Source organism: Pelophylax lessonae (genome assembly GCF_965119305.1).
Source record: "Pelophylax lessonae genome assembly, chromosome: 6".
Taxonomy (NCBI): domain Eukaryota; kingdom Metazoa; phylum Chordata; class Amphibia; order Anura; family Ranidae; genus Pelophylax; species Pelophylax lessonae.
In genome coordinates, this window is record NC_138773.1 from 269,411,533 (window position 1) to 269,435,988 (window position 24,456).

The following is a 24,456-nucleotide window of genomic DNA, read 5'->3' on the forward strand; positions in this document are numbered from 1 at the left end:
GACCACCAGCCCTCTTGTAGGGGGCCCGAGCACACAGGGGGGTCCACACAGAGAGGGGGATTAGTGATGGACAACAAATACAGAAATCTTCCTCCAGCACCTGAATCTGATCTGTCCCTCTCCCTGCTATCAGCTTGTATCTGTTGAGAAAGAGACAGTTGTCCCTCACTAATCCCCCTCTCTTATGTGGGCCCACCTCCCAGCACTTATCTCTGCTCAGGAGTTTATTTGTAAATTGTAACTTTGTTTCTCTCTCTCTGTCTCTCTGATCACTGAGCTCCAACTGCACAGCCTGTATATTTTTCTCATCTCATCTTTTTTATTTAACATAGTTTTTTTTTTAGATTTAGCAGGAATTATGCGAGTTATGTTATATTTGTGTCTGCTAATAGTGATTTTGTTGTAATTTTAGCTAAATATATTTTTAATATTTTCTTGGGGGGGCCCTGCCAGGTAGTGTGTACGGGGCCCCGCGATTTCTAACAGCAGCCCTGGGTATTAGTGCTCGGTATCGGCGAGTTCTTGACCAAAATTATTGGTAAAAAATCCTAATTTACAGTAACAAACTGTTCTAGGATAATTGATGATCAAGAGCCAAGCTAAGCCCAGGGGAAGGTCACCCTGCTTGAGAAGTCATAGTGCAAAATAAACCTGAAAAACAATCCACATTAGACAGCCAACATTACATTACTAACATTACTACTCCCGACACACTGACCTGTCATTCCGTGGACACCGGTATTTGGTGACTGCAGGAACCATTTCACTGCGTCAAGGTAGAAGCCTACTGGTGCCCATTTCAAAAAAGTTTACTTACTTGAGCAATTTTTGCAGGGTGTAGACGTGTTTCACATGTATCAGCTTTGCTTTTGAAAGCATGTAAAGCCAAAAATGTAATCTCAGCATATTCCTAAGCAATAATGGGATGCTACAAGATAAATGTTACTCATTTCTGCAAGGACCCTGTCTTTGTTCTTTGCATTGGTTTGCTGTTCCCCTTGGCTAAAGGTGGGTTAAAAACTCCATTATTGGACTATTTGATTTCATGGGGATTCAGATGATACAAATCGCTTCTCTGTTTAAGTGCTACAGTGGCAAAACCAATATAGATATGTTGAATCATGTGGCGTTGGTAATGAACTCAGGCCTTGTTCTTCAGAATCCTACATTAGGCTCCATCTCTATCCTCTTCCCATCTTGGCTGTGTAATCACATTTGACATTAATGGCTGTATAATATGACACACTATTTTATCTGCAGCAGCTGGTTAATGGCCCAGACTTACAAAATAAAGCTGCCCATGACTAAGACTATTATAATGCTGTTAAGTCAGTATGAAGCCAAGGAAAGGGGGAAATTCAATTTAGCAAGGCAAGGAACGGAGGAAAGCACAATATTATCCCATGCATGGCTCTCTACAGCGCCAAGCACCAAAGCCATAGGAGTTTGTTTTGAAGAGTTCATTAAATTAGGATGGTCGCTGAACCTCAAGACCTTGTGATGGAGCTAGTATGAAAATAAACAAAATTATCTTCCTTCATTTCATAGCAGTTGGCTGAAAGACTGGTTTCTAATGATATTGTCAGTACGTAGCCATGGTGCGTAGGTTTTATCTTTCAAATAGCTCTCAGGAGTCAGAATGGCAAGCCCCTCCCTTCGCTCCTCCATGATCGTCAGTGGCACAGTTAGCATAATCTAAGCCCAATGATTGATTAACATGGAAAGTTATGCAAACAGTGTAGTAATAGGCATCAATGTGTGAAATCTCCAGCTATATCATTAACTCACTGTAGTCACTTACATAGACTCTGCGAAGTGAACCTGAACTGGCCTACAATGGTTACAACAGTCCTGAATTGCAGAACATGGTAGTGCCTGTACGTAACTGTGTTAGTGTTCAAATTGATCTCTTTGTCCCTTTGAAGACCCTTTAATTCTAGACTCAGATTAATCCCTACAAAGGAAAGAGACTCACTGCTCAAGGTGATCCAGAAGCCTGATGACCTACAGCGGTGCACGCCCCGGCTCGCCTCCATGGATAATCAATAATGAAAAGAAATGGCTGCACTCCAGATGAGGTTAAAATCCCGGTTTATTACTGGACATCCCAGTGTGACAAAAGGTGGCAAGGTAGACGCGTTTCACACACTAAAATGTGTGCTTAATCATTAGTAATGATTAAGCACACATATTAAGGTGTGAAACGCGTCTACCTTGCCACCTTTTGTCACACTGGGATGAATTATTAAGCACACATATTAGTGTGTGAAACACGTCTACCTTGCCACCTTTTGTCACACTGGGATGAATTATTAAGCACACATATTAGTGTGTGAAACGCGTCTACCTTGCCACCTTTTGTCACACTGGGATGTCCAGTAATAAACCTGGATTTTGACCTCATCTGGAGTGCAGCCATTTCTTTTTATTATTATTTATTTCAGATGAATCCCTGCCTAATCTCTAAACTAAGTGTCACCCTATTTGAACTTCAAGGACATTAAAGACTCTGGCATTTAAGAAAACTTGGTGTAAGCCAATTTACTCACTGTTCCCGGATTGATGCCCCTTTAACTCCTTTTCTCACAACATCCTGGGTTCCTGGAAATGTCCAGAGAAGATACGTTTATCTCCTTCCCTCCCTCGGCAGCTCTGCGAGGCCACACCTGATGAGGCAGAGGTAGCTAAGAAAATTCAATTATCTGCTGCCAGTTAGGTGGCCCTCCAGTATCAGGACCACAGGACCAGTGTGCAGGCAGTCAATCAGGATCCTAATAGCATGTGGCTTCTCAAAAAGACCCATCATTGTGGGGAGCACCTCCTGGTTGTTGACTAGAACGCTGCAATTGCAGTAGGGTGGCGCTTCGTCCTTTTTCCCCGAGATTCCTCCAGCTGTTCACCTGTGTTAACAGAGCTTTCCTGGATTTTCTTGTGAGAGAAGCTATTATAAGGACAATGCAAGTGCCCGTGTTGTGTACAGTTTTAGCAATGTAGAGATTCTCATTTAGACTGTCTGTTGTTAAAAAGTTCTATAAAGACCAGAGTTGTATAAAGTACTCGAAACCCATACTTGAGTAAAAGTACAAGTGCTCGATCAAAAAGTGACTTGAGTAGAAGTGGAAGTGCTCAATCAAAAAGTGACTTCAGTAGAAGTACTAAAGTATTCAACATTTTTTGTACTTAAGTATTGCAAGTCGTTTTTTTTTTAAATTTTGCTACTCAAGTACTGAAAGTAAAAGTACCAGTACTGTGTTATGTAGTTATTAAAGAAAGAAGTCAAAAGTTTGAACATCGTATTGTTTTTTATTATTTCAAATGCAGCTTTTATTTATACATACAGTAGCATTTATTTTCGTATGCGCTGATAATACACATGTTTTCAGCTTCATGAAACCTGCCATCTACTGTTCCGGCAGTGGTAGAAGTATTGAAATCATTGGAAAAATGTAGTGAAGTAAAAGTGGAAGTAGGAGAAAAATATTCTACTCTAGGAAAGTACAGATACCGCCTTTTGGTACTTAAGTACAGTAGTGAAGTAGTTCTACTTAGTTACTATACATCTCTGATAAAGACTATACTATGCAGCAACGTGTTACCATGATTGAGCCACTGAGATGTTGCTTTGATGAGTCATCGTTTGTGCAAATTTCATAATCTGTTTTCTATTACTCTGTATTGTATGCATGCTGTTTGCCATTCAGACCCTGTTTTGCATTATTAATTCTAATATTGGACCTGTTTAGTAAACTTCAAGTTAAAGGTACTCTCTGTCTGATCGTTTGGCTAGGGCAGAATTCAAGATTTGCCCTAGGCCTATAATACAACTGGGTTCCACAGGTACACTCTGAAGACTAATACTGGTACTTGGAAGTCTTACAAGGTGTCTGTTCTTCAGACGATTGATGGGGCAATGCTTGATCCTGACTGTAACAGAGGTCAAGGTTCCAAGTACAGCCAGATATGAGATGGCTTCACAGGGAAGATCAATATGGTAGTTGGAGGTAGCACAAAGTATCTAAACTTCATATAATTCATGGGGAAGGACTTTATGTTGACTTAGTAGAAGCTGAGGTCCCATGTAGGATATGGACCAAGCGTACTCCACAGGGATACTTTAAAGTTTACCATTGGTACTTGGAGGTACTACACAGTATCTACACTTTGGATGGCTGATGGGGCAAGGTTTGATCTTGACTGCAGTAGAAAATTAAAGCATAACTAAATCCTTGGTGTGGGCTAATTTAAAAAAACAAAGATTTAATGTATTGTAACTTACCAATCATTGAATGCGGTGGCTGCATTAGTCTTCTTTTTCAGGCTTTTATTCCTTTATTTTCACCTGGGGTTTAGCCAATAACACACCTCCTGTCTTGCGGTGGCTACAGTCATTCTTCCACTGCATCTTTGGAGCAGCAACAAGCAATGTTCCCTCTAATTTTTTACTGGGCTGAGCAAATAAAAAAATTTCTGAGCGCAGTGCTCCCCAACCTTTTTATCGCCGCGGACCGGTCAACGTTTGATCATTTTTCTGTGGCCCCCAATCAATGCAGAGTGCCCACAGCATTGCCCCCAATCAATGCAGAGTGCCATAGCATTGCCCCCAATCAATGCAGAGTACTACAGCATTGCCCCCAATCAATGCAGAGTACTACAGCATTGCCCCCAATCAATGTAGAGATGCCAGCGTGCCCCTTTTCAATGTAGAGGTGCCAGTGTGCCCCCTTTCAATGTAGAGATGCCAGTGTGCCACCTTTCAATGTAGAGATGCCAGTGTGCCACCTTTCAATGTAGAGATGCCAGTGTGCCCCCTTTCAATGTAGAGATGCCAGTGTGCCCCCTTTCAATGTAGAGATGCCAGCGTGCCACCTTTCAATGTAGAGATGCCAGTGTGCCCCCTTTCAATGTAGAGATGCCAGCGTGCCACCTTTCAATGTAGAGATGCCAGCGTGCCCCCTTTCAATGTAGAGATGCCAGTGTGCCCCCTTTCAATGTAGAGATGCCAGTGTGCCCCCTTTCAATGTAGAGATGCCAGTGTGCCACCTTTCAATGTAGAGATGCCAGTGTGCCCCCTTTCAATGTAGAGATGCCAGTGTGCCCCCTTTCAATGTAGAGACTCTTCAGTCCCGAGTCTAGTAATGGTTCTGCCATTTTTTCAGTTTTTAATTAATGCAGAGTGCCCACAGCATTGTCCCCAAATCAATGTAGAGATGCCAGTGTTCCCCCCCCCCCGTGCACTTACCTCATGGTCACGGGCGGCAGCTTCTCTTCAGTTCATTCCCCGGCTTCCTGCCTCTCCTCAGTCCTCCTGACTCCCCGAGTCCCGGCGCCTCTTCCTCGGCCAATGGCATGAAGTTGGCCTTTCGGCCAATCAGGAAGCGGGAGGACCCGCTCCCTGATTGGCCAGGAGGAGGATCCGTGTGACAATAGCGAATTTTCATTCGCTATTGTCACACAATGGGCGTGCTCTCGCGGCGCACGCTCTGCTACACGGCCGCCACGTCTGCGGCTGCGCGGTTTGAATAGGTGCTTGCGCGGGACCTTCATTCACACTGCGCGCCCGCGCATGCGCGCAGGCTAAAGGGAACACTGGCAACAAGGCTACCCTTGAACAGCAGCATTGTCAATCAGTGGAGGGGATGATGTTCAGTGGACTGGTTTAGATTGACTTTGCATTAGTGACAGATCAACCAGAGGCTAAAATGGCAGTTTCCTTGGCTGTAAAGGAGAGGAGGATTTAGTTCCATGAAAGCAGAACTATACACCATTGACACCCTTGCTGGTGCTTATATTTTCACCTGGTCCTCTTCCAGTCCTCAACCATTTTGATTGGCCGAACCGCAATGGCACCATTCATCTCAGCAGTTGCCAAAATTGTATACTGGGCTGTGCATGTGCAGCTCAGTGTACATTGCAATTAAAGTGGTTGTAAAGGTAAAAGGTTTTTTAGCTTAGTGTATTTTTTGCATTAAGCTAAAAAACCGTTTAACAATAGTACTCCACCCCCCCTCCCCTTCCCCAATACTCACCGATCGCCATCCAGTGCTGTGCATGTCTGCAGTAGCTCTTCTCCCCTCTCCCCACTCTCACAGGCTTAGCTGAAAGCAGCCGTAGCTATTGACTCCTGCTGTTGTCAGTTACAACCTGTGAGGAGAGAGCAGGGGATGGTGACAAGCCAGGCTGTGTGTCTGAATAGACGCAAACAGCCCAGCTAACAGCTAAAACCTTTATTTAAACAAATTACTGTTGATTTTACATCAGCATGCAGAGCTGCATGCTTATGTGTTTTTTTTGTGAATTTCCTGTGTAGTGCTTCCCCGAGAGGAGCTGAATAGTTTTGTTTCTTTGTTCACCTGAAGATGACACACCTGAAGACAGTGTGCGTTTGGGGCCGTGCATCCGCACAGATGTCAAATTTGGAACAGCGCCTGTGTCCGTGCAGCGGCTGCATCCCAATTAATATGAAAGGGACTGGGAAGACAAAACTGCTCATCTGTATACCTGTTCCAAGTCAGTGGCTCTAAAAAAAAGTGGAACCATTGGATAAGCATGGCAGCCAGACAACTGGCATTTTCAGAATATGCCAGTGATGGCCGCAAACATTTTCTCCCAGTAGAATTTTCTTTTCTCTGTGGGGTGCATCAGTTAGTATTTTATCAACTCAGCAGTAAAACATAAAATACCAAGTGCTTTATCAATAATTCTGGATGACAGGTATACAGTACATCTAAAACATATGGAGCGAGTAATTACTTTTCAAAATGTTTGTGGAGTGAGCAATGATGAAACATAATTCCAAGGTGTGAGTCACGCTTGGCTCCAGCATGCCCTTTCTCTGTGAATGTGTCAGAGGACAAGTGTAGTGTTATTCAAAGACTAAATGTACTTTTCTGATACAAATGAAATTTTTAAGTGGCACTAAACTCTAAAACAATTTCTATTTAAGTATGTATTCTTATCTCAAAAAAGTACCTTCTAAAAAAAACAAAGGTCAGTCTTTTTTGGGACTCTAAATGAGGCACAACACCACAATAGCACACACAGATACAGATTTATTGGTAAATAAATACAAATCTCACTACATAAAGTAGTAATAAATAATAAAGTGATGTAGTATAATATCAAGCCAATGCGTAAAAATGACATAATGGTATATTCTATACAATAAAGTTATAGGTACCAATACAAGATCAAATTAGAAAAATGCATCTTAAAACTCAACACATTTTGTGAATCTCAGCTCACTTCATCAGGAGAATATGCCCATATCAATGGAGTAGAGTGCCAAGTTTAGAATATATAACTCAATTGGTAATGAATAATGTCATTCAAAAAAGGGCCATTAAAAAAATCTAATACTTACAGATCAAATTGAGTAAATAAATTACACATGGCATTATATCCAACTGGAAAATAATGCTCTCAGCCTCCTCCAGATTACTTTTTTTTGCTTCTTTGATCTGACTTCCTGTTTTAGGTTGGCTATGTTCAGTCTCCATGGTCCCACTGTATGTAGGAACTTAGCCACCCTGTCCTGATCACTCCAGAGATAGACTAGCGACTATGTATTATGCGATTTGTAGTGTGCATTGAGCAGTGTTCATGACTGCAATTACCATGCACTGCGCGATCCAAACAGAACAGGAGTGGGTGGGGGGGGGGTTTGTGAGCTCACGTAGGACAGTACAAGGAGGATGAAAAACACAGCTAGAAACAATTTAATGAAAAATAGATTACAAGGCCATTAGGTAGAGGATGTATATGGCAGGGGCGTTTTATGAAAGTAGTGGGCCTGTGTGCAAGATCATATCTTGGGCCCTTCTAGCAGAGAAAAAAAAAGTGCGGCACGCACAGTGTGCCATGGCAAAAACTGGGTTTGGTTTCTCTAGCTTTCAAGGGCTTTACGTGCCTGCTGGTTACATAGTAAAGCAGCAGTGGTGCGTTTAATTGCTGTGTGCAGCCATTTTCAACTTTTTTCACTGATAAAGCATGAAAAATTTGGAGTGCATCTTTTACTGAAATGTAAAACATGACAGGAACTCCTATTATAATCTAAAATAATTGATAATTTAAAAATATAAACAATATGTAAACATAAACACTGCCCATAACAAGTAATCTGCTTGGCCTTACAAGGAAAGAGTCAAAACAGTGTGACAAAATGTGAGCATGACTAGTATTATGAAAGACTTGAGGAACCCAATTCCAAGTGGAACATTGGAGGTTGTGCCTAACAGTGGTAATGGCTTAACGAGGAATGAATAAACAGAACCAGAACTTAGTCCCTGTATGCACTGTACATATACTGTATGCCTCAGTCCTTGTACCCACAAAATTCTTAAATTACTGTAACACAACTGACAGTCTTACAGACACACATAAACCTCAGGACAAAGGACCATTTTAAAGAATGCAAACTTTCATTTACTGCCTCTGTTCATGTTCTCTTAGGAAATCTTTTATTGTGTGAATATTTGCGCCATCTTTTTACCTGTATATATTCTGAATACATTGGCACTGGTTTGTGATTTGATGATGCATGTGATTTGATGATTCAATAAAAACGTTTTTGTACCAAAACACTTTCATTCACATAAGATTTTTTACAAACAGAAAGATATAATATTGCCTGACTGAGTCACCCACACAGATGTCATATTGGGAGCAGCAGCTTTATCCATACAGTTGCTGCGTCCCAATTGATATCACTGGGACAGCCTGGACTTTAAAGAACCTGATGTTTGGGGGATGACTCTGGGGACCCTGATGTAAGGGGGAGGACTCTAGGGACCCCGATCTTAGGGGGTTGATTCTAGGGACCCTGATGTTAGGGGGGTGAATCTCAGTGCCAGCTTAAGAGCATTAAAGGGCCCCGGGCAATGCAGTGCACTGGGGCCCTGCCTACACAATCACCTATGAGAATAAAAATGCAAATTATCAATAGAGCGATATTTATTGGTACAGCAGTGCCAGGCTTATGACAGCTTCCAAGTTTGGCGGCTGAGTCCGAGGAACACACACACGGACGGGAGTCAGACTCTACTGTCACATGCGTGTCTGTTCCCGTGGAGGCAGACAGGCATTCCTGCAGTTGTGGGCTACCCCTCCATGGCCCAAGTAGCCTGGCAGCAGCCCAGGGCCAACAGGCACTTGCCACCTGCTAAGTTCAGCAGTGGGATGCACACGAGAATCAGGACTAATGCTTGGCTGGGTCACAAGGCATTTAGGGCCCCCCAGGCAAATAGGGCCTCCGGGCAACTGCCCAGTGTGCCCATAGGGTAAGATGGCCCTGGTGACCCTGGGGACCTTAATGTAAGATGGGTGGTTCTGGGGGACCTTAATGTAAGGGTGGTGACTCTGAGGACCCTGATGTAAGGGGGCAGTGGGAACCCTGCGGTAAAGCTGAGGAAACCCAGGAACCCTGATGTAAGGGGGGGACTCTAAGAACCCTGATGTCAGAGGGGGTGAGTCTGGGAACCCTTATGTAAGGGGGAGGACTCTGATGTAGAGGGGGACTTTGAGGGAGAATCTGATGGGAGTTCTTGATGTAAGGGGGGGGGGATCTCATGTGAACAGCTGGGCTTGTCCTGCTGCTGTGCCCTTCTCACCCCATACTGCTGACCCCTATCCTCTGCCCTGCTGACCTCCCATCCTCTGCCTCCTGACATTTACTGCAACCCCACATTAGACAGGCTAGATCTGGCCCTGTTTTCCACCCAAATATCTCTCTGAAGCCCTAAATTCTGCAAATTCAGAGAGGACTGTAAGTTAGTCCTCTTCTTTCTGATCAGACTACCCAGAAACCCTCACCCTGCATGGGTAAAAACCCCCCGAGTACACCAACTGTACACCAAAACCGTTTCCCTTAAAGAGACCATAATCCAAATATAGATTAAATATAACATCAGTCCCTTGGCGTGCTGTACATGATACTTCTTCTTTAAAGGAGCTAAGCGCGGCTTATAAATACTACGCATTTACAGGGCACTTCACACTTTTCTCTCTACACATTAATCTTTATATAGATATAAGGTCATAAGTTTAGGTTTAGTACATTATCCTTCACAATGTCAAAGTCTGATCTATAGATGTGTGGGTGTTAGTAAGAATTATTTCCACACTTTGTGATTCGTTTTGTTTGTTTTGGAGAATTATGTGTAAAGTCAAAGTAAAGCCATACAAAAGGAGTCTCCTGAAAGCACATAAGTCTCCTACACTGAGAGTTTGCTGGAGTTTCTATAAACAGTAGTAAATTCTCCTCAGCAGTCAGCTGTAGTGTCCTCGGGCCTTGGATTGTCAATGAGCTTCTGGGTTTACAAGTCGAAGCTTGTCTGAGATTCTTTCATTACAGATCTTTCATCCAGAAACCAAACATACGTTGTACAAAGCTAAAGCTGAACTCTAGGCAGGCAGAAAAGCCCCAAATATACAACTCAGTAATCATTGGGTTCACACTTCTGCCTCTGAGTTTTTCATTCCATTTTCTTTTATTTTTCATGAGTGCTCATTGAAGTCTATGAGTTCAAAAATAAAGCAAAAGATGCACCTGCGGTGTTTTTCAAGTTGCATAGGTGTGAAGGAGCCCCATATGGAAAACTAGGGGTGTGTGATTTGTCGTGTTTCAGTCATCTCAGGACAATGCATGACAAGAGCAAGATGAGGATGAAGAGGAAGATGGGATCTATGGGGCCAATTCAAACCTAAGCAACACACTTCCGTGCAACCTGGAAAACAACGTATGTTCTTCTTTTGCTGAAATATAGTGCATCATTGGCACCATAGACTTCAAAGTAAACACATAAAAAATGCAAAAAAAATGTAAACAAATGCATGAAAGTGCAGACGCACAAGTATGAACCTAGTAGTAATCGACCGATATCGGTTTTTTAATGCCGATACCAATATTTTGGTCATCCGATATCGGTATTGGCCGGTATCGGCCAATACCAGCTGATATTTTCGGACGTGTAAAAAAAAATGTTTTTCTTTTTCTTTACAAAGGTACTCCTTGTGGAGGGATCTGGGGGTCTAAAAGACCCCAAACCCCTCCTCAGTACTGAAAAGCATTCAAAACGCCAAGTTTGGCTGTTTTGAATGCTGTCATTTTTTTAATTCGGCACCAAGTTTTTACATGGAGACCAGATCAGAGCCGAATACGGCTTTGATCGGGTCTTCTCTTCGGCAGCGGTGGAGGTAGGATGCCCGGGTCTCCCGGTGGGACGGGAGACCCGGGCGAGCCGTGGAAGGTGGTGGGAGGACATCCCCTCCTGCTCCTTGTAATGACAGCCAAGCGGCTTCTCAGCCACATCGGTTGTCATTACAAGTCAGCCAACCATCGGCTATGGACTCTAGCTGCAGGCATCACCCTGGTACAAGCACTTTCCCAAAATATCGGCAATATCGGTAACCTCAGGGGCCGATTCCAATATATCTGGGAAAGTACATATCGGCCCCCGATATATCGGTGTTGCCAATAATCGGTCGATTCCTAGAACCTAGCCTTCTTCTTTACATTTAATTGCTTCTTCTTTTCTCCGGTACAAATATATAAATATACAATTTTTTACAGTTACCTTTTTTGTTAGAAAAACAGATAGAGCTCCTGACTTTCTTCCTTAGGCAAAGATGACATAGCCCCAGCTGCCCGTAACCTCCTAAAATACTCATGTCATGCATCCCAGGAGGTTGCAAGCAGCTGGGTAATACGTTCCACACTGCACATGTGCAGGGCAATCCATATCACATTGCATGTGTTGCAGTACATCGTTAAGGGGCCAGCTACAAAAATTCAGGAGAGACAGCTAGCCCCCTGATGACAAAAGCAGAGGAGATGGCAGGTTGGCACCCAGCATGCAGCATTGGAGGGGAGGTTATACTAGATAAGGCTGGCTTCGCTGGGCATGTGAGTATGTTTTTTTTAAGGACAACCCAGCCAGCTTGGCAAGAGGGGAAAAAGTACCTAAATAAGTAAGTAAGTACCTAAATTTGACCTGATAGCCTCATGCAGTTCCTGTACAGCAGAGATCCAACTGGGAAAGGAAAAAGCAGCACAAGCAGTCAACCCATTTGTGGCCAGTTTAGGGCTGGGTTTACACATATTCCTGTGCGGGATCCCACATCGCATGTCTCTCGCAGGCAGTTCACACTGCCCTATGCAAACTGCTGCGGGTGTTAATGCAAAGGTAATGACACACCCAGATCGGCTCGCAGATCGCATTGAGAACTGTGAAATAGTGCAGGAATCAGATCGCATAGGTGTAAACACCTATACGATCCGATTCCACTGCGGACCAAAAAAAAGGGTCCTGCACCGTTTTGGTCTGAATGCGATGCGAATTCAGCCAATCAATCTGTATGGCTGAATTTGCATCGTACAGACATTGCATGTGATCTACACAGCAATGCAGTGCGAATCACATGCAATATCTGACATTGCAACAGTGTGAACCCAGCCTAAGAATGTGCAGCAGTAAAGTCTGTATTTAGGCTCCTGTATTGATCATTGTAACAAATGATTAATTTTAGGCTCAGTTCACACTGCCGTGACTTGGGATCCGACTTGTGAGACCCCAAGTCACCTGACATGTGTAATCCCATGTTAGCCAATGAAAGCTGTCTTAATTAGCACTACTGAAGTCGCTCCAACTTTCCTGCACTACTTTAATCCAACTTTGACACGACTTCAATGCCACACAGTGTAAAAGACCTTTCAAAGCCACATCAAGGGTTTATTAAAGTCTGACCCCAACGTTGCACTGAAAATCGCGAGATTATGAGGTCTACTTATTGTGAACCAAGCCTTAATCTCTAAACTACACTTTTTATTTGAAGCATTGAATTATGAAAATCCCAGTTTACTATTTCAATATCGCTCATGGCTTAATGACATATTTAACTCGGTTGCTTGGTTTTAGGTTAATGCATATAGTTGTCATTGTTTTACATAAATGCAAAGCACAATACATAAAAACCTAATTTTCGCCTTATTGAAAGGTGATTAAAGCTGGTATGACTCACAGAGCACTTTAACGGGACTTAAGAAGTTCCTGACATCTTGGCAGGAAATCAGCTAAATGTTAATGTTGGAGTGTTAGCAATATGGCTGAATCACTTCTCTGTTTTCAGGAACTGAGGTCAGAAATTGAGCTTGAAGTATCAGGAGACACCGATGGACTTAACCTCTTCTTCACTGCGCACTGTAACAATGAAATATCCATCCCAAACAGCAGGAGGTGCCAGCAAATAAAAGTTGGGGACAGAGTAAGTACTCATGTATTTACTATATAAATAAGGTCCTAGAGCAGAGGGCCTTTTATTCATAGTTAAAGTTAGTATGCATGAAGTCGATTTAATCCTGGAGTTAATCTAGAATTTTTATTAATGGATATTTATTTCCAGTATTTTTAAAATTACAGCTGAGTTTAGTTTGCAAGCTGATCTCTGAGCACATGTAATCCATTCTCAGAAACAAAGGTCAGTCCATTCCTAACATGATGTGCATTTGGCTAGATCCTGGCAGGCTCATTCATGTATTACTTTTATCATTCTGGAACTACACTGGTTCGTTCTGTACATTTCCAGCTCTGCTCACCTGTCACAGCCATTACAAAGGGGGGGGGGGGGGGGAGAGCTCACTAACATTGTTATTTTTAATCAGGGATGAGCTAAAGTTTTAGCCAAACTCAGATCAACCACAATCCATGGAAAACTGTCACATGATAGAAGGTTTCTATCCCCATTGGGTGCAGCCATGGAATTCCCCACCCCATAGCTACAAGTAACAAAAGGGTGACGTCATTGGTATATATCTGGGTAATGTTATTGATAAGTATGTCCATGTGGCTATAATCGGTCAATGGTGTCACCAGCGTTCCTACCTCTTTGTTATGTGTGGCTGCAGGGTGGGGAATTTCCACCGCCACAGCTTATTGGACAGGCGGTTTTAGTGCCGGTTCACACTCTTGCGGCTGCGGTGATCGCATGTAATATCGGAGCGCACTGCTCCTTCATTACATGCGATCGGCTGTGCGGTGCGAATTCAGCCATACACTTTGTATGGCTAAATTCGCACTGCACCTGCACAAAAGTCGCACATGACCCTTTTTTTCAGCCGCATCAGGATCGGATCGCACAGTGGTTCACACTTGTGCGATCCGATCCTGTGCAAACTGTAAAGATCGCACTGCGATATGCAATCAAACTGGGGGTGTCGTTAACATTTCATTGACACCCCCAGCGTATCGCATATGGCAGTGTGAACTGCCAAGGGTGCGTTTGCGATGCGGGAACAGGCTGCAAATTCGCAGCCTTCCCGCATCGCATAAGTGTGATCCGACACTCAATGTAGCTCACATTATTAAAAAATATGTGTAGGTGGAGGGATACTCTGTAAGTAGAAGAAGCAAAGCTATCATCCAGATCTTTGTTAGAGGCCCACATAAAAAAAACAGTAAGTGATTCAGAACACCAGCATCTACACTATAACAGTGCTGTATCTTGGCCTAAGCCGACAAGGCCCAGGCCTAGGGCGGCACTTTACAGGGGGGCAGCAAAAAAGCTGCACACCAAATGAAAAAAACTAGCCTCCTCTCGACTTCCACACGAAAAGGGTCCCTGCCGGCTTGCGCTACACTTTTAGTTTAGTGCCAGTATTATGGGACAAATTGGGCCAGGGGGCGGCGTCCAGGAGGCAAATCAGTCTGGCACCACCATAAAGCAGTCACACTGCTACCTGCAGGTATGATAGGCTGCACTAATGGGCACTGATAGGCTACACTGGTGGCCACTGATGGGGCTGTACTGATGGCCACTGATGAGGTCACACTGATATGCTGCACTGATAAGGCTGCACTAATGGGCAGTAATGAGGCGGCACTGATGGGCACTAATGAGGCTGAACTTATGGGAACTGATAGGGCTATGCTGATGGGCACCGATAGACTGTGGTTGTGGTCTGTGGTGTACAGATGACAGAGCGCGTCATAAACCGGAAAGGGGTGTGGCCTTTACAGGAAGGGGTAGGTCATATTTAAATTAGGGGGTGCACAAACTTAGTCAGGCCTAGGACAGCACAAAACCTAAATACATCACTGCCCTATAAGGTGAATGTACCCCCAAAAAGTATTGTTTTTTGTATGCCTTTTATGCAAATAAAGATTACATTTTTAACCAAAAAATAAATAAGGTGAATGTAAACCCTAATAATGTCTTTCTTTTATTTGCTCCATTCTGGCTAATTAAATATACCATTGAAAGCGGTTTTGTCATACCTGTTCTAACACTGCAAAAAAATAGCTGTTGGTCTCGCTAGAAATCCATTAAGCTTGTAACTTCTTCTGCAGATTTATCTCAAGTAGTAATACCAGCCCTGAGCAGCTCACCCATTATTATAAAGATGAGGGGGGGGGTTAAATCAGTAGTTAGTTGCCTAGGGTGACAATGATTCAAGAGAAAACAGCCGCCACATCTAAGGACTGCTTAACTGTAATATGTGAAATTTTTGTTCTTTTCTTTAGATACATTTTACAGAGAATTTGTCAAGATAGAAAGTTTATTTACATAAAAAGTTAGACTTTTTAGATAGAGACAACATTAGTAAAAGTGTTTTATTAATTATTTACAGATTCAATTTTGATAAGATCGTAAAAACTGGAAGCTGATTGGTTTCTATGCAATGCTGCACCAGATTTTGCACTCTCCAGTTTCAGTAAATCAAACCCATTAAATTACATTAAAACACATCTATTTTATGCTACAGCATTTCCATATCATGATGCTGAGTAAGCATGAAAATAGAGATGACTCTGTGCACCACACAAAATCTGGTACAGCTGTACATAGTAACAAATCAGCTTCTAAATTCAGCTTGTTCAATTAAGCTTTGACAATAAAACCTGGAAGATGATTGGTTTCTATGCAGAGCTGCACTAGACTCTGTGTACCAACTGTAGTAAATCTTCCCCATGTGTTTCTCAGATACAAGATCTGTTTTTTTGGGTGGATAATGGCGGTATATTTAAAGCAACCACATGTTAATGCAGAGAAAGTGAGATCCAAGAAAATCAGTGCATAAAAATAACCTCATCAAAGTGAAAATCCTGTATATATCATGTGCACATCAAATATTACTATTAGCAGTAACTTGGCTATAGTTCAGACATTCAAAAGTTCCCAAACGCTAGCACAGGGGCATATGGAGAAAAGGCAGACCATCAGGACTCCTATGCAGATCATATTTGCTCTAATAAATGTGTATATAATAGTATATTATTATATAATTAGTCATTACATAATCTACCAGCTGAAGAATAAACATGCGGAGTCCATAGCTATTATTCAAATTGCAGTTACATTATAAGCTATATATCATATATTTGGGCACCTACCCAAGAAGTTATAAGCCTTCATAACCATAAAATAAGGATGTTTCATCAATATAGGCAATATAGGGCTATATAATAACGTATATAATATTAATGGCATTAAACATATCGACAGATTTTAATTGCATCTCAGGGGAATAGAAAGCATTTCCTTCCCAAAACGATAGGTCCAAGGCTTAAGCAACATGAGAGAATACATATGCATGGTGATGTATGTATTATATATTATATATCATACTATTATTAATATATATTTATTTTCATTTTTATTAGAAATAGTTTACATGCATTATGTAGCATGTTATAGTTATACCTCCATTATCCTCTTGAAGAAGCAGATCTTGTAGCTGAGAATTATGCACAGTCACCTCCATTCAACTGCTGACTCAGCATCATAACATGGAAACACAGTATGTTTAGATTGAACCTAATATCCTACAAACTTACTGTACTTAATTAGTAGGTGGTGTATGCAGTTACATACAGTCACCAGCCACTTTATTAGGTACACATTACTAGTACCTGGTTGGACCCTCTTTTGCATTCAGAACTGCCCTAACTCTTCATGGCATAGATTTAACAAGGTGTTGAAAACATTCCTCAGAGATTTTGGTCTATATTGACATGATAGTGTGTAACGCTCCTGCGTTTTTATTATAGGCTGTATTTGCAGCTGCAAAATCTCCACTCAGTAGTCATGTAGAGATGTGTTGAATACCAGATCCAACTCTCCAGGACTCATCACTGTGGGCCTGTCAGCTTCAACATACAGATATATACACACTCAATGAGATGTTCCTGGAGTGATAGGATGTATATGATAGTATGAAGGTGATGTGCTGAAGGGACAGGTGTGAACAGTGACAAGGATGGTAATCACTTGATAGGTTTTGTATAGGAGAGTTCAAGATGGTATTTAGGAATGCAGATAGGTTAGTATCGAGTATGCTAACAGGTGGTGAGGACAGCAGATGACAAATACAGGATAGACTAACCCAGTGCAAGGATAGATAGTAGTAGACAGGAGAGCCAGCAATCTATGCAGCAGTGCAGATGATAGATGGTAGTAGGCTGAAGAGCTAGCAATCTATGTAACAGTGCAGATGATAGGATAGTATAGATAGGTAGTAACAGTCCTTAATGTGCATAGGTAGATAGTGCAATAAGGTTATGGAGGGTTCCCCTGCGGGGTACTTATCACTGGTAATGTTAGTAGTTTAGAGAGGTCCAGTAGATAAGGAATGATCCGGTAGCGAGATACAGGGATCAGTAGCGAGGTTCCGGTCTGCTCCAGGTAGAGGGAATATCTGGAGGTTCCGATCGAGAGACAGGCTTGAAAGCATGTGGATAACAAGGCAGGTTGAACGAACAATGTGAGTGAGACCGCCGGCGGTTGAAATAGCCGCTCTGCGGCGCTCAGCAGTGACATCATCGTTCTTAAAGGTATATGCGTACCACCTGAAGAGAAAGGTGGGACGCATTACAGAGGAAAGTGGTGATTAAGGGTACCGGAGGTACCAGAATCTTACATAGTGTCACGCAGTTGCTGCAGATTTGTCAGCTGCACATCCAAGATGTGAATCCTCTGTTTCACCACAGCCCAAAGGTGCTCTATTGGATTGAGATCTGGTGACCATGCAGGCCATTGGAGTACCGTGACATATAGTTACATATATGTTGTAGAGTGAGTCTCGCGCTGTCTACGGGAGGATATGTTACAAGATAGAGCCTACCCAGATGCTGCAAGTACCAATACTGGTAACCAGTCAGTTTGAGAATCGTGATAGGGTTGGGGGTACTGCGCTTCTGGGAGATATTACTGGCCAGTTATACAGTGAACTAAATAAATAAATAAATATGTAAATGTGGTGTGAAACACAGTGCTTAAATATAAAACTCAAGTCCCTTAGAAGTGAGGGCACAAAAACAATATCAATAAATATATAAAGTGCTATAGTGAATCTGTGGATAAATAAATATATAAATGACGGAAATAATGCTCTTATCTCCAAATAAATCCTTCAAATATAGAGTGCATTAATTTGTTTCCTATTAGACACCAAATTAAATTTATGGAAATTGCTCCTTCTTTATCTAAAAATGATGTGACAGGTAAAGTGCAGTGCTTGAATACATAAATTGTGTAAAAAATCAGTCTTTTATAAAGGGCCAAAGGTGATTAAATAAGTTCTTTCCAGTGAAAAAGTATTCTTATATATCCGAGTAATACAGTTTTCATAGAGTGGTGACCCTCCACCTAGACACCATGTGGAAAGAGTGTGGGGTGCTTTTTCACTCCTATGCACCCTTCTAGGAGTGCTAGCCGCTCACCTCTATGCCTCAGAAAATGTGCCTTATTCAAATATCCAGAACTCCTCTCCACTCTTGCTATGACTCTCAATGGATGATGACTTTCAGTTAGCCCCAATGGATCAGGCTTACATATATCCCAATGGCCAGCGGATCTCGAAATACAAAGGGCTCACAATAGTGCAATATTGTTGTGAATATTTAGCTTTATTTAAAAAAAATGCGGTTAAAAACACTCACATTTGAGAAGAAAACAATGCGCCTTAGGTTGGGTGAGGGAGAATCGCGGTCCTCACTTCCGCATACGTCACTTCCGGTATAGCGTCCCTACGCGTTACGCCACTTCCGCTCACCTGGCTTCTTCAGGGGATTCACTATTGTGAGCCCTTTGTATTTCGAGATCCGCTGGCCATTGGGATATATGTAAGGCTGATCCATTGGGGCTAACTGAAAGTCATCATCCATTGAGAGTCATAACAAGAGTGGAGAGGAGTTCTGGATATTTGAATAAGGCACATTTTCTGAGGCATAGAGGTGAGCGGCTAGCACACCTAGAGGGGTGCATAGGAGTGAAGAAGCACCCCACACTCTTTCCACATGGTGTCTAGGTGGAGGGTCACCACTCTATGAAAACTGTATTACTCGGATATATAAGAATACTTTTTCACTGGAAAGAACTTATTTAATCACCTTTGGCACTTTATAAAAGACTGATTTTTTACACAATTTATGTATTCAAGCACTGCACTTTACCTGTCACATCATTTTAAGATAAATAAGGAGCAATTTCCATAAATTTAATTTGGTGTCTAATAGGAAACAAATGAATGTACTCTATATTTGAAGGATTTATTTGGAGATAAGAGCATTATTTCCGTCATTTATATATTTATTTATCCACAGATTCACTATAGCACTTTATATATTTATTGATATTGTTTTTGTGCCCTCACTTCTAAGGGACTTGAGTGTTTCACACCACATTTACATATTTATTTATTTATTTATTTATTTCACTGTATAACTGGCCAATAATATCTCCCAGAAGCGCAGTACCCCCCAACCCTATCACATATAGTTACATAGTTACATAGTTAGTCAGGTTGAAAAAAGTCCACCTGGCTCAACCAAGAAAAACAAAAAAAAAAACAGTAAAGAAAACCCAACCTATACCCGCAGTTGATACAGAGGAAGGCGAAAAAAAAACAGCAAAGCATGATCCAATTTGCTACAGTAGGGGAAAAAAAAATCCTTCCTCCTCTCCCCCGAGAGGCAATCGGATATTCCCTGGATCAACTTTACCTATAAATATTAGTACCCATTTATTTATTATGTACACCCAGGAAAGAATCCAGGCCTTTTTTAAAGCAATCTAGTGAGCTGGCCAGAATCACCTCTAAAGGGAGTCTATTCCCCATTTTCACAGCTCTTACGGTGAAGAAACCTTTCCGTATTTGGAAATTAAATCTGTTTTCCTCTAGACATAAAGAGTGCCCCCTTGTCCTCTATATTGACCTTAAAGTGAATAACTCAACACCAAGTTCACTATATGGACCCCTTCTGTATTTATAAATGTTGACCTCATTGTCATGTTCAAGAAACCAGTTTGAGATGATATGAGCTTTGTGACATGGTGCATTATCCTGCTGGAAGGAGCCATCAGAAGATGGGTACATTGTAGTCATAAAGGGATGGACATGGTCAGTAACAATACTCCGGTAGGCTGTGGCATTTAAATGATGCTTAACTGGTACTAAGGGACCCAAAGTGTGCCAAAAAATATCCCCCACACCATTACACCACCACCATAAGCCTAAACTGTTGATATAAGTTAGGATGGATCCATGCTTTCATGTTTTTTACACCAATTTCTGACCCTACCATCTGAATGTTGCAGCTGAAATCGAGACTCATCAGACCAGGCAACGTTTTTCCAATCTTCTATGGTCCAATTTTGGTGACCCTGTGGGAATTGTAACCTCAGTTTCCTCTTCTTAGCTGACAGGAGCGGCACCCGGTGTGGTCTTCTGCTGTTGTAGCCCATCTGCTTCAAAGTTTGATGTGTTGTGCATTAAGAGATGGTATTCTGCATGCCTTGGTTGTTTGAGTTACTGTTGCCTTTCTATCATCTCAAACCAGTCTGCCTATTCTCCTCTGACCTCTGACATCATTAAGGCATTATTGTCCACACAACTGCCGCTCAGTGGATATTTTCTCTTTTTAGACCATTCTCTGTAAACCCCAGAGTTGGTTGTGCATGAAAATCCCAGTAGATCAGCAGTTTTTGAAATACTCAGACCAGCCCGTCTGGCACCAACAACCATGGCACGTTCATTCACTTCAATCCCGTTTCTTCCCCATTCAGATGGTGGGGTTTGAACTTCAGCAAGTCATCTTTACCACAACTATATGCCTAAATGCATTGAGTTGCTGCCATGTGATTGGCTGATTAGCAATTTGTGTTACCAAGCAATTGAACAGGTGCATCTAATAAAGTGGCCAGTGAGTATTTATGTAGGCTTTAATAGAAAAATGAACAGTTGTTGCCACAATAATTTATGGTCTTATCAAACTGTAATCTGCAAATGATTAATAAATAATTTGCTTTTATTGATATTGTCTCTGTAGGTGCCAAAAAAAAGAAAAACCTGACCTTTTCGTGTAAAGATTATGTGTACAATTACAGATATTTTGTTATCAACCTGCTTGATTCCTTGCATTGTCTGTCTATTTCTGTCCTCCTTATGTCTTCATTGCTTAGTAAGTCACTGCACCAGAACAAGCAAACAACCAGTGACATTTTGGAACAACTGAACCCAGTTCCAAACCAAGGACTTTTTTTTTTTAAATGCTAATTTTATATTGATTTTAAATATTTCATATTGTGGAAAATAAAAAGTTACAACAATGCAGTAAGAATAAGAAAGTTAAATGTATGATGTAGTAATACAATGAGATCTGGAGGGTTCAGAAAATGAAGCACTAAAGTATTAAACAAGAATAAGTCTACTTAGTATATAATAGTTATAGAAATCAAAAGTAAAAAATATTAGAAAATAAAAAACACAAATACTGTTTGTTTCAGAACCAGCAAATCTTTAGCTTCATCTTGATGTCTGCAAATCCAAAAACAGATATCATTTCAAAATTAAAATTGGTATTTATCTCGGATTATTTCATTTAATAGAATGTTTTCATAGATATTTGTATTCTTGAATTGGATCCAAGGAAACTAAGTACGGTATCTGTTAAGTGCTTGGTTTTTAGATTGACTTGTTAACTCATTTTCCATGTTTGTTTCAAAATTTTTCATTTGCTGTATCCATTCAACAATTCTAGGTGTTTTGGATGGTTGGGTTTGGATGGTAAATTATTTTATTATATAGTTTAATAAGCTATGGTAGGATACATTTTTACATGCTTGGATTTATATCTGATACCATCAATGCACCTAGAAATCTGTATGCCGTGCAATAGCTGAATGTGTACCAATTGATAGACCAAATAAATGGGGTCTATTTGTAAATGTTTTTACACAGGAATCTCTTATCTTTCACCCAAGATTTACACATTTTTTCCAATAGAATCCAAATAAAACAGTGTGTGAATTTTGGCAACATTTAAGTAAATCGTGCATGAAAACGTTATAGATAGACGTGTCAGCCTGCATATATCATAAGAAAATAAAACAAGTTCATTCTTATGTATGTATTTGTTTCTTTAGGTTTCCTTCAGTGTGACTGTAAACTCAACTTCCTGCTCCAAGCAAACACGACGCATAGCCATAAAGCCTTTGGGTCTTCAGGAGAGCCTGGAGATTGAGATTCAATCGGAGTGCTCTTGTTCATGCAAGTCAGAAGCTGAGGAGGAGACCCCCGAGTGCAGCCATGGAAATGGCTCGCTGGAGTGTGGAGTGTGTGTATGTAAGCCAGGCTTCCTAGGAGCTCAGTGTGAATGTAATGAGGCCTCTCTGAACAGCAGCTCCTGCAATGAACTGGATGCGTGTAGTGGCCGCGGGGAGTGCTTCTGTGGACAGTGCGTTTGTAATCCATCCATATATGGACGAGTCTATGGACCTCGCTGTGAATGCGATGACTTTTCCTGCGTTCGGCACAGGGGATTTATATGTGGAGGTAAAAATTACAATGGAAAAATCACGTTTTTAAAACATTCTAGGCATATTAGCACAAAATGATGATGTCGATGAATAAAGGTATTCTTTTACACAAAAGAACAATAATACTGAATGTGAGGATCACATTTTACATTAAAAAATATATTTATTTCAGGGACTTATATAGTGCAAATAAATAAAACAATATTCAGCGCTGTTAATAGTAAAATTGCTGCGCTAAAATCATATGAAATATGCACCAATAAATAAATCAATATATGCAATATTACAATGTATAAAATTCAATCGTAGATAAGCTGCTGACACAAACAGATAGAAAACATATATCTTCAAGATGATTTTATAAAATGGTGTCGCGCTAGTCTATAATCAACAGTGCTAATGAGCAGGCTGATGAATGTAAGAAGGTGAGTCCCAAAAGTGCTGGCAGTGTCCACATCTACTAAATTGATGAAAAATGTGAAGCAGAGAAAGACCACCACCGAGCAGAGTGACCGGGTACTCTTACCAGCTGCATAGACCCATGAGGGTCAAACCAAGCCCAGATAAAGATGCTGACACTGACAGGGAAGACCGCTTCCAAAAGCCTCTTTCCAATGCTCTTACACCCGGGTTCCCCCGACTCCTCCTTTAGGTACTCGGAAAATACAAGAGACAAATCCCCTCATGGTGTAGCATATTCAATAAACATTTATTTCAAACGGTAAAAAAGCAGCTTACATTCTCCATGAGTATAACATCGCACATCGGTAGCGTGGGTTTCTAACCGACAAAATGGCCGCCGCTTCCCTCGTCTGCGCATGCGTCTCCGCACCAGCCAATCCCGAAGCGTTTCGTCATAGGATGACGTCGTCAGGGGTGTGGCTGAACTGAATATTCAGCGCTGAACTCTACTCTAGACCATATATAGATTAGCAGCTAAACACTCAAGGGCAATCACATAAAACCTCCATGAAATATAAAATAAAAAGTGCAGCGCAATCATATGGAAATACACATTACACCAGCAATTGATGTATCCAAGTCCACCTATACGGAGACAAATCTCCAATACATCATGTGGCAAAATGAATGACTCCAGTCTGTAAAGTGCAAAGTAATAGAGACAGTCCTTCTGTGGGTATTAAGAAGCAGAAACCAGGTGTTGATAGCAAATTCATGCAATTAATGGTTTAAGTGCCCTTGACATCCCACCACCAAGGCATTCTTTGCCTCTCACCTTCATATACAGACCCTTCAGGGCCAGCCAGCGTTCAACCAGATATCCTGATGCTGACACTCCTGATCGCCTAAAGATAGCTTTCAAAGGTCTCCTCCACAGTACTCATATGCAGGGGGGGGGGGGGGAGAAAAAGATCTAGTGCTCTCTGTATATTTTTGAAGGGTTTTTATTAAAGATGATTATTGCACTCACATAAACAGATGAATGAAAAGCTTCAAACAAGCAAACAGGGTGTGCGTCTGCGTGTCCCTGTTGTTTCCTTGGTGTACCAAGATGGCCGCAGTCATGTGACTTCCCCTCCAGGCACTTAAACCATTTATTGCATGAATTTGCTATCAACACCTGGTTTCTGCTTCTTAATACCCACAGAAGGACTGTCTCTATCACTTTGCACTTTACAGACTGGTGTC

At 41.6% G+C, this 24,456-nt stretch overlaps 1 protein-coding gene across 2 annotated transcripts in view; it reads left to right on the plus strand.

The window, feature by feature from the left end:
* ITGB6 (integrin subunit beta 6) overlaps positions 1-24,456 on the plus strand; it is a 207,650-nt gene that overhangs the window by 146,149 nt on the left and 37,045 nt on the right. For both annotated transcript variants that reach the window (XM_082261028.1, XM_082261027.1), the window contains exons 10-11: positions 13,123-13,257; positions 22,414-22,822. In XM_082261028.1, the coding sequence (XP_082117154.1) occupies positions 13,123-13,257; positions 22,414-22,822 (544 nt within the window). The remainder of the gene's footprint in view (positions 1-13,122; positions 13,258-22,413; positions 22,823-24,456) is intronic.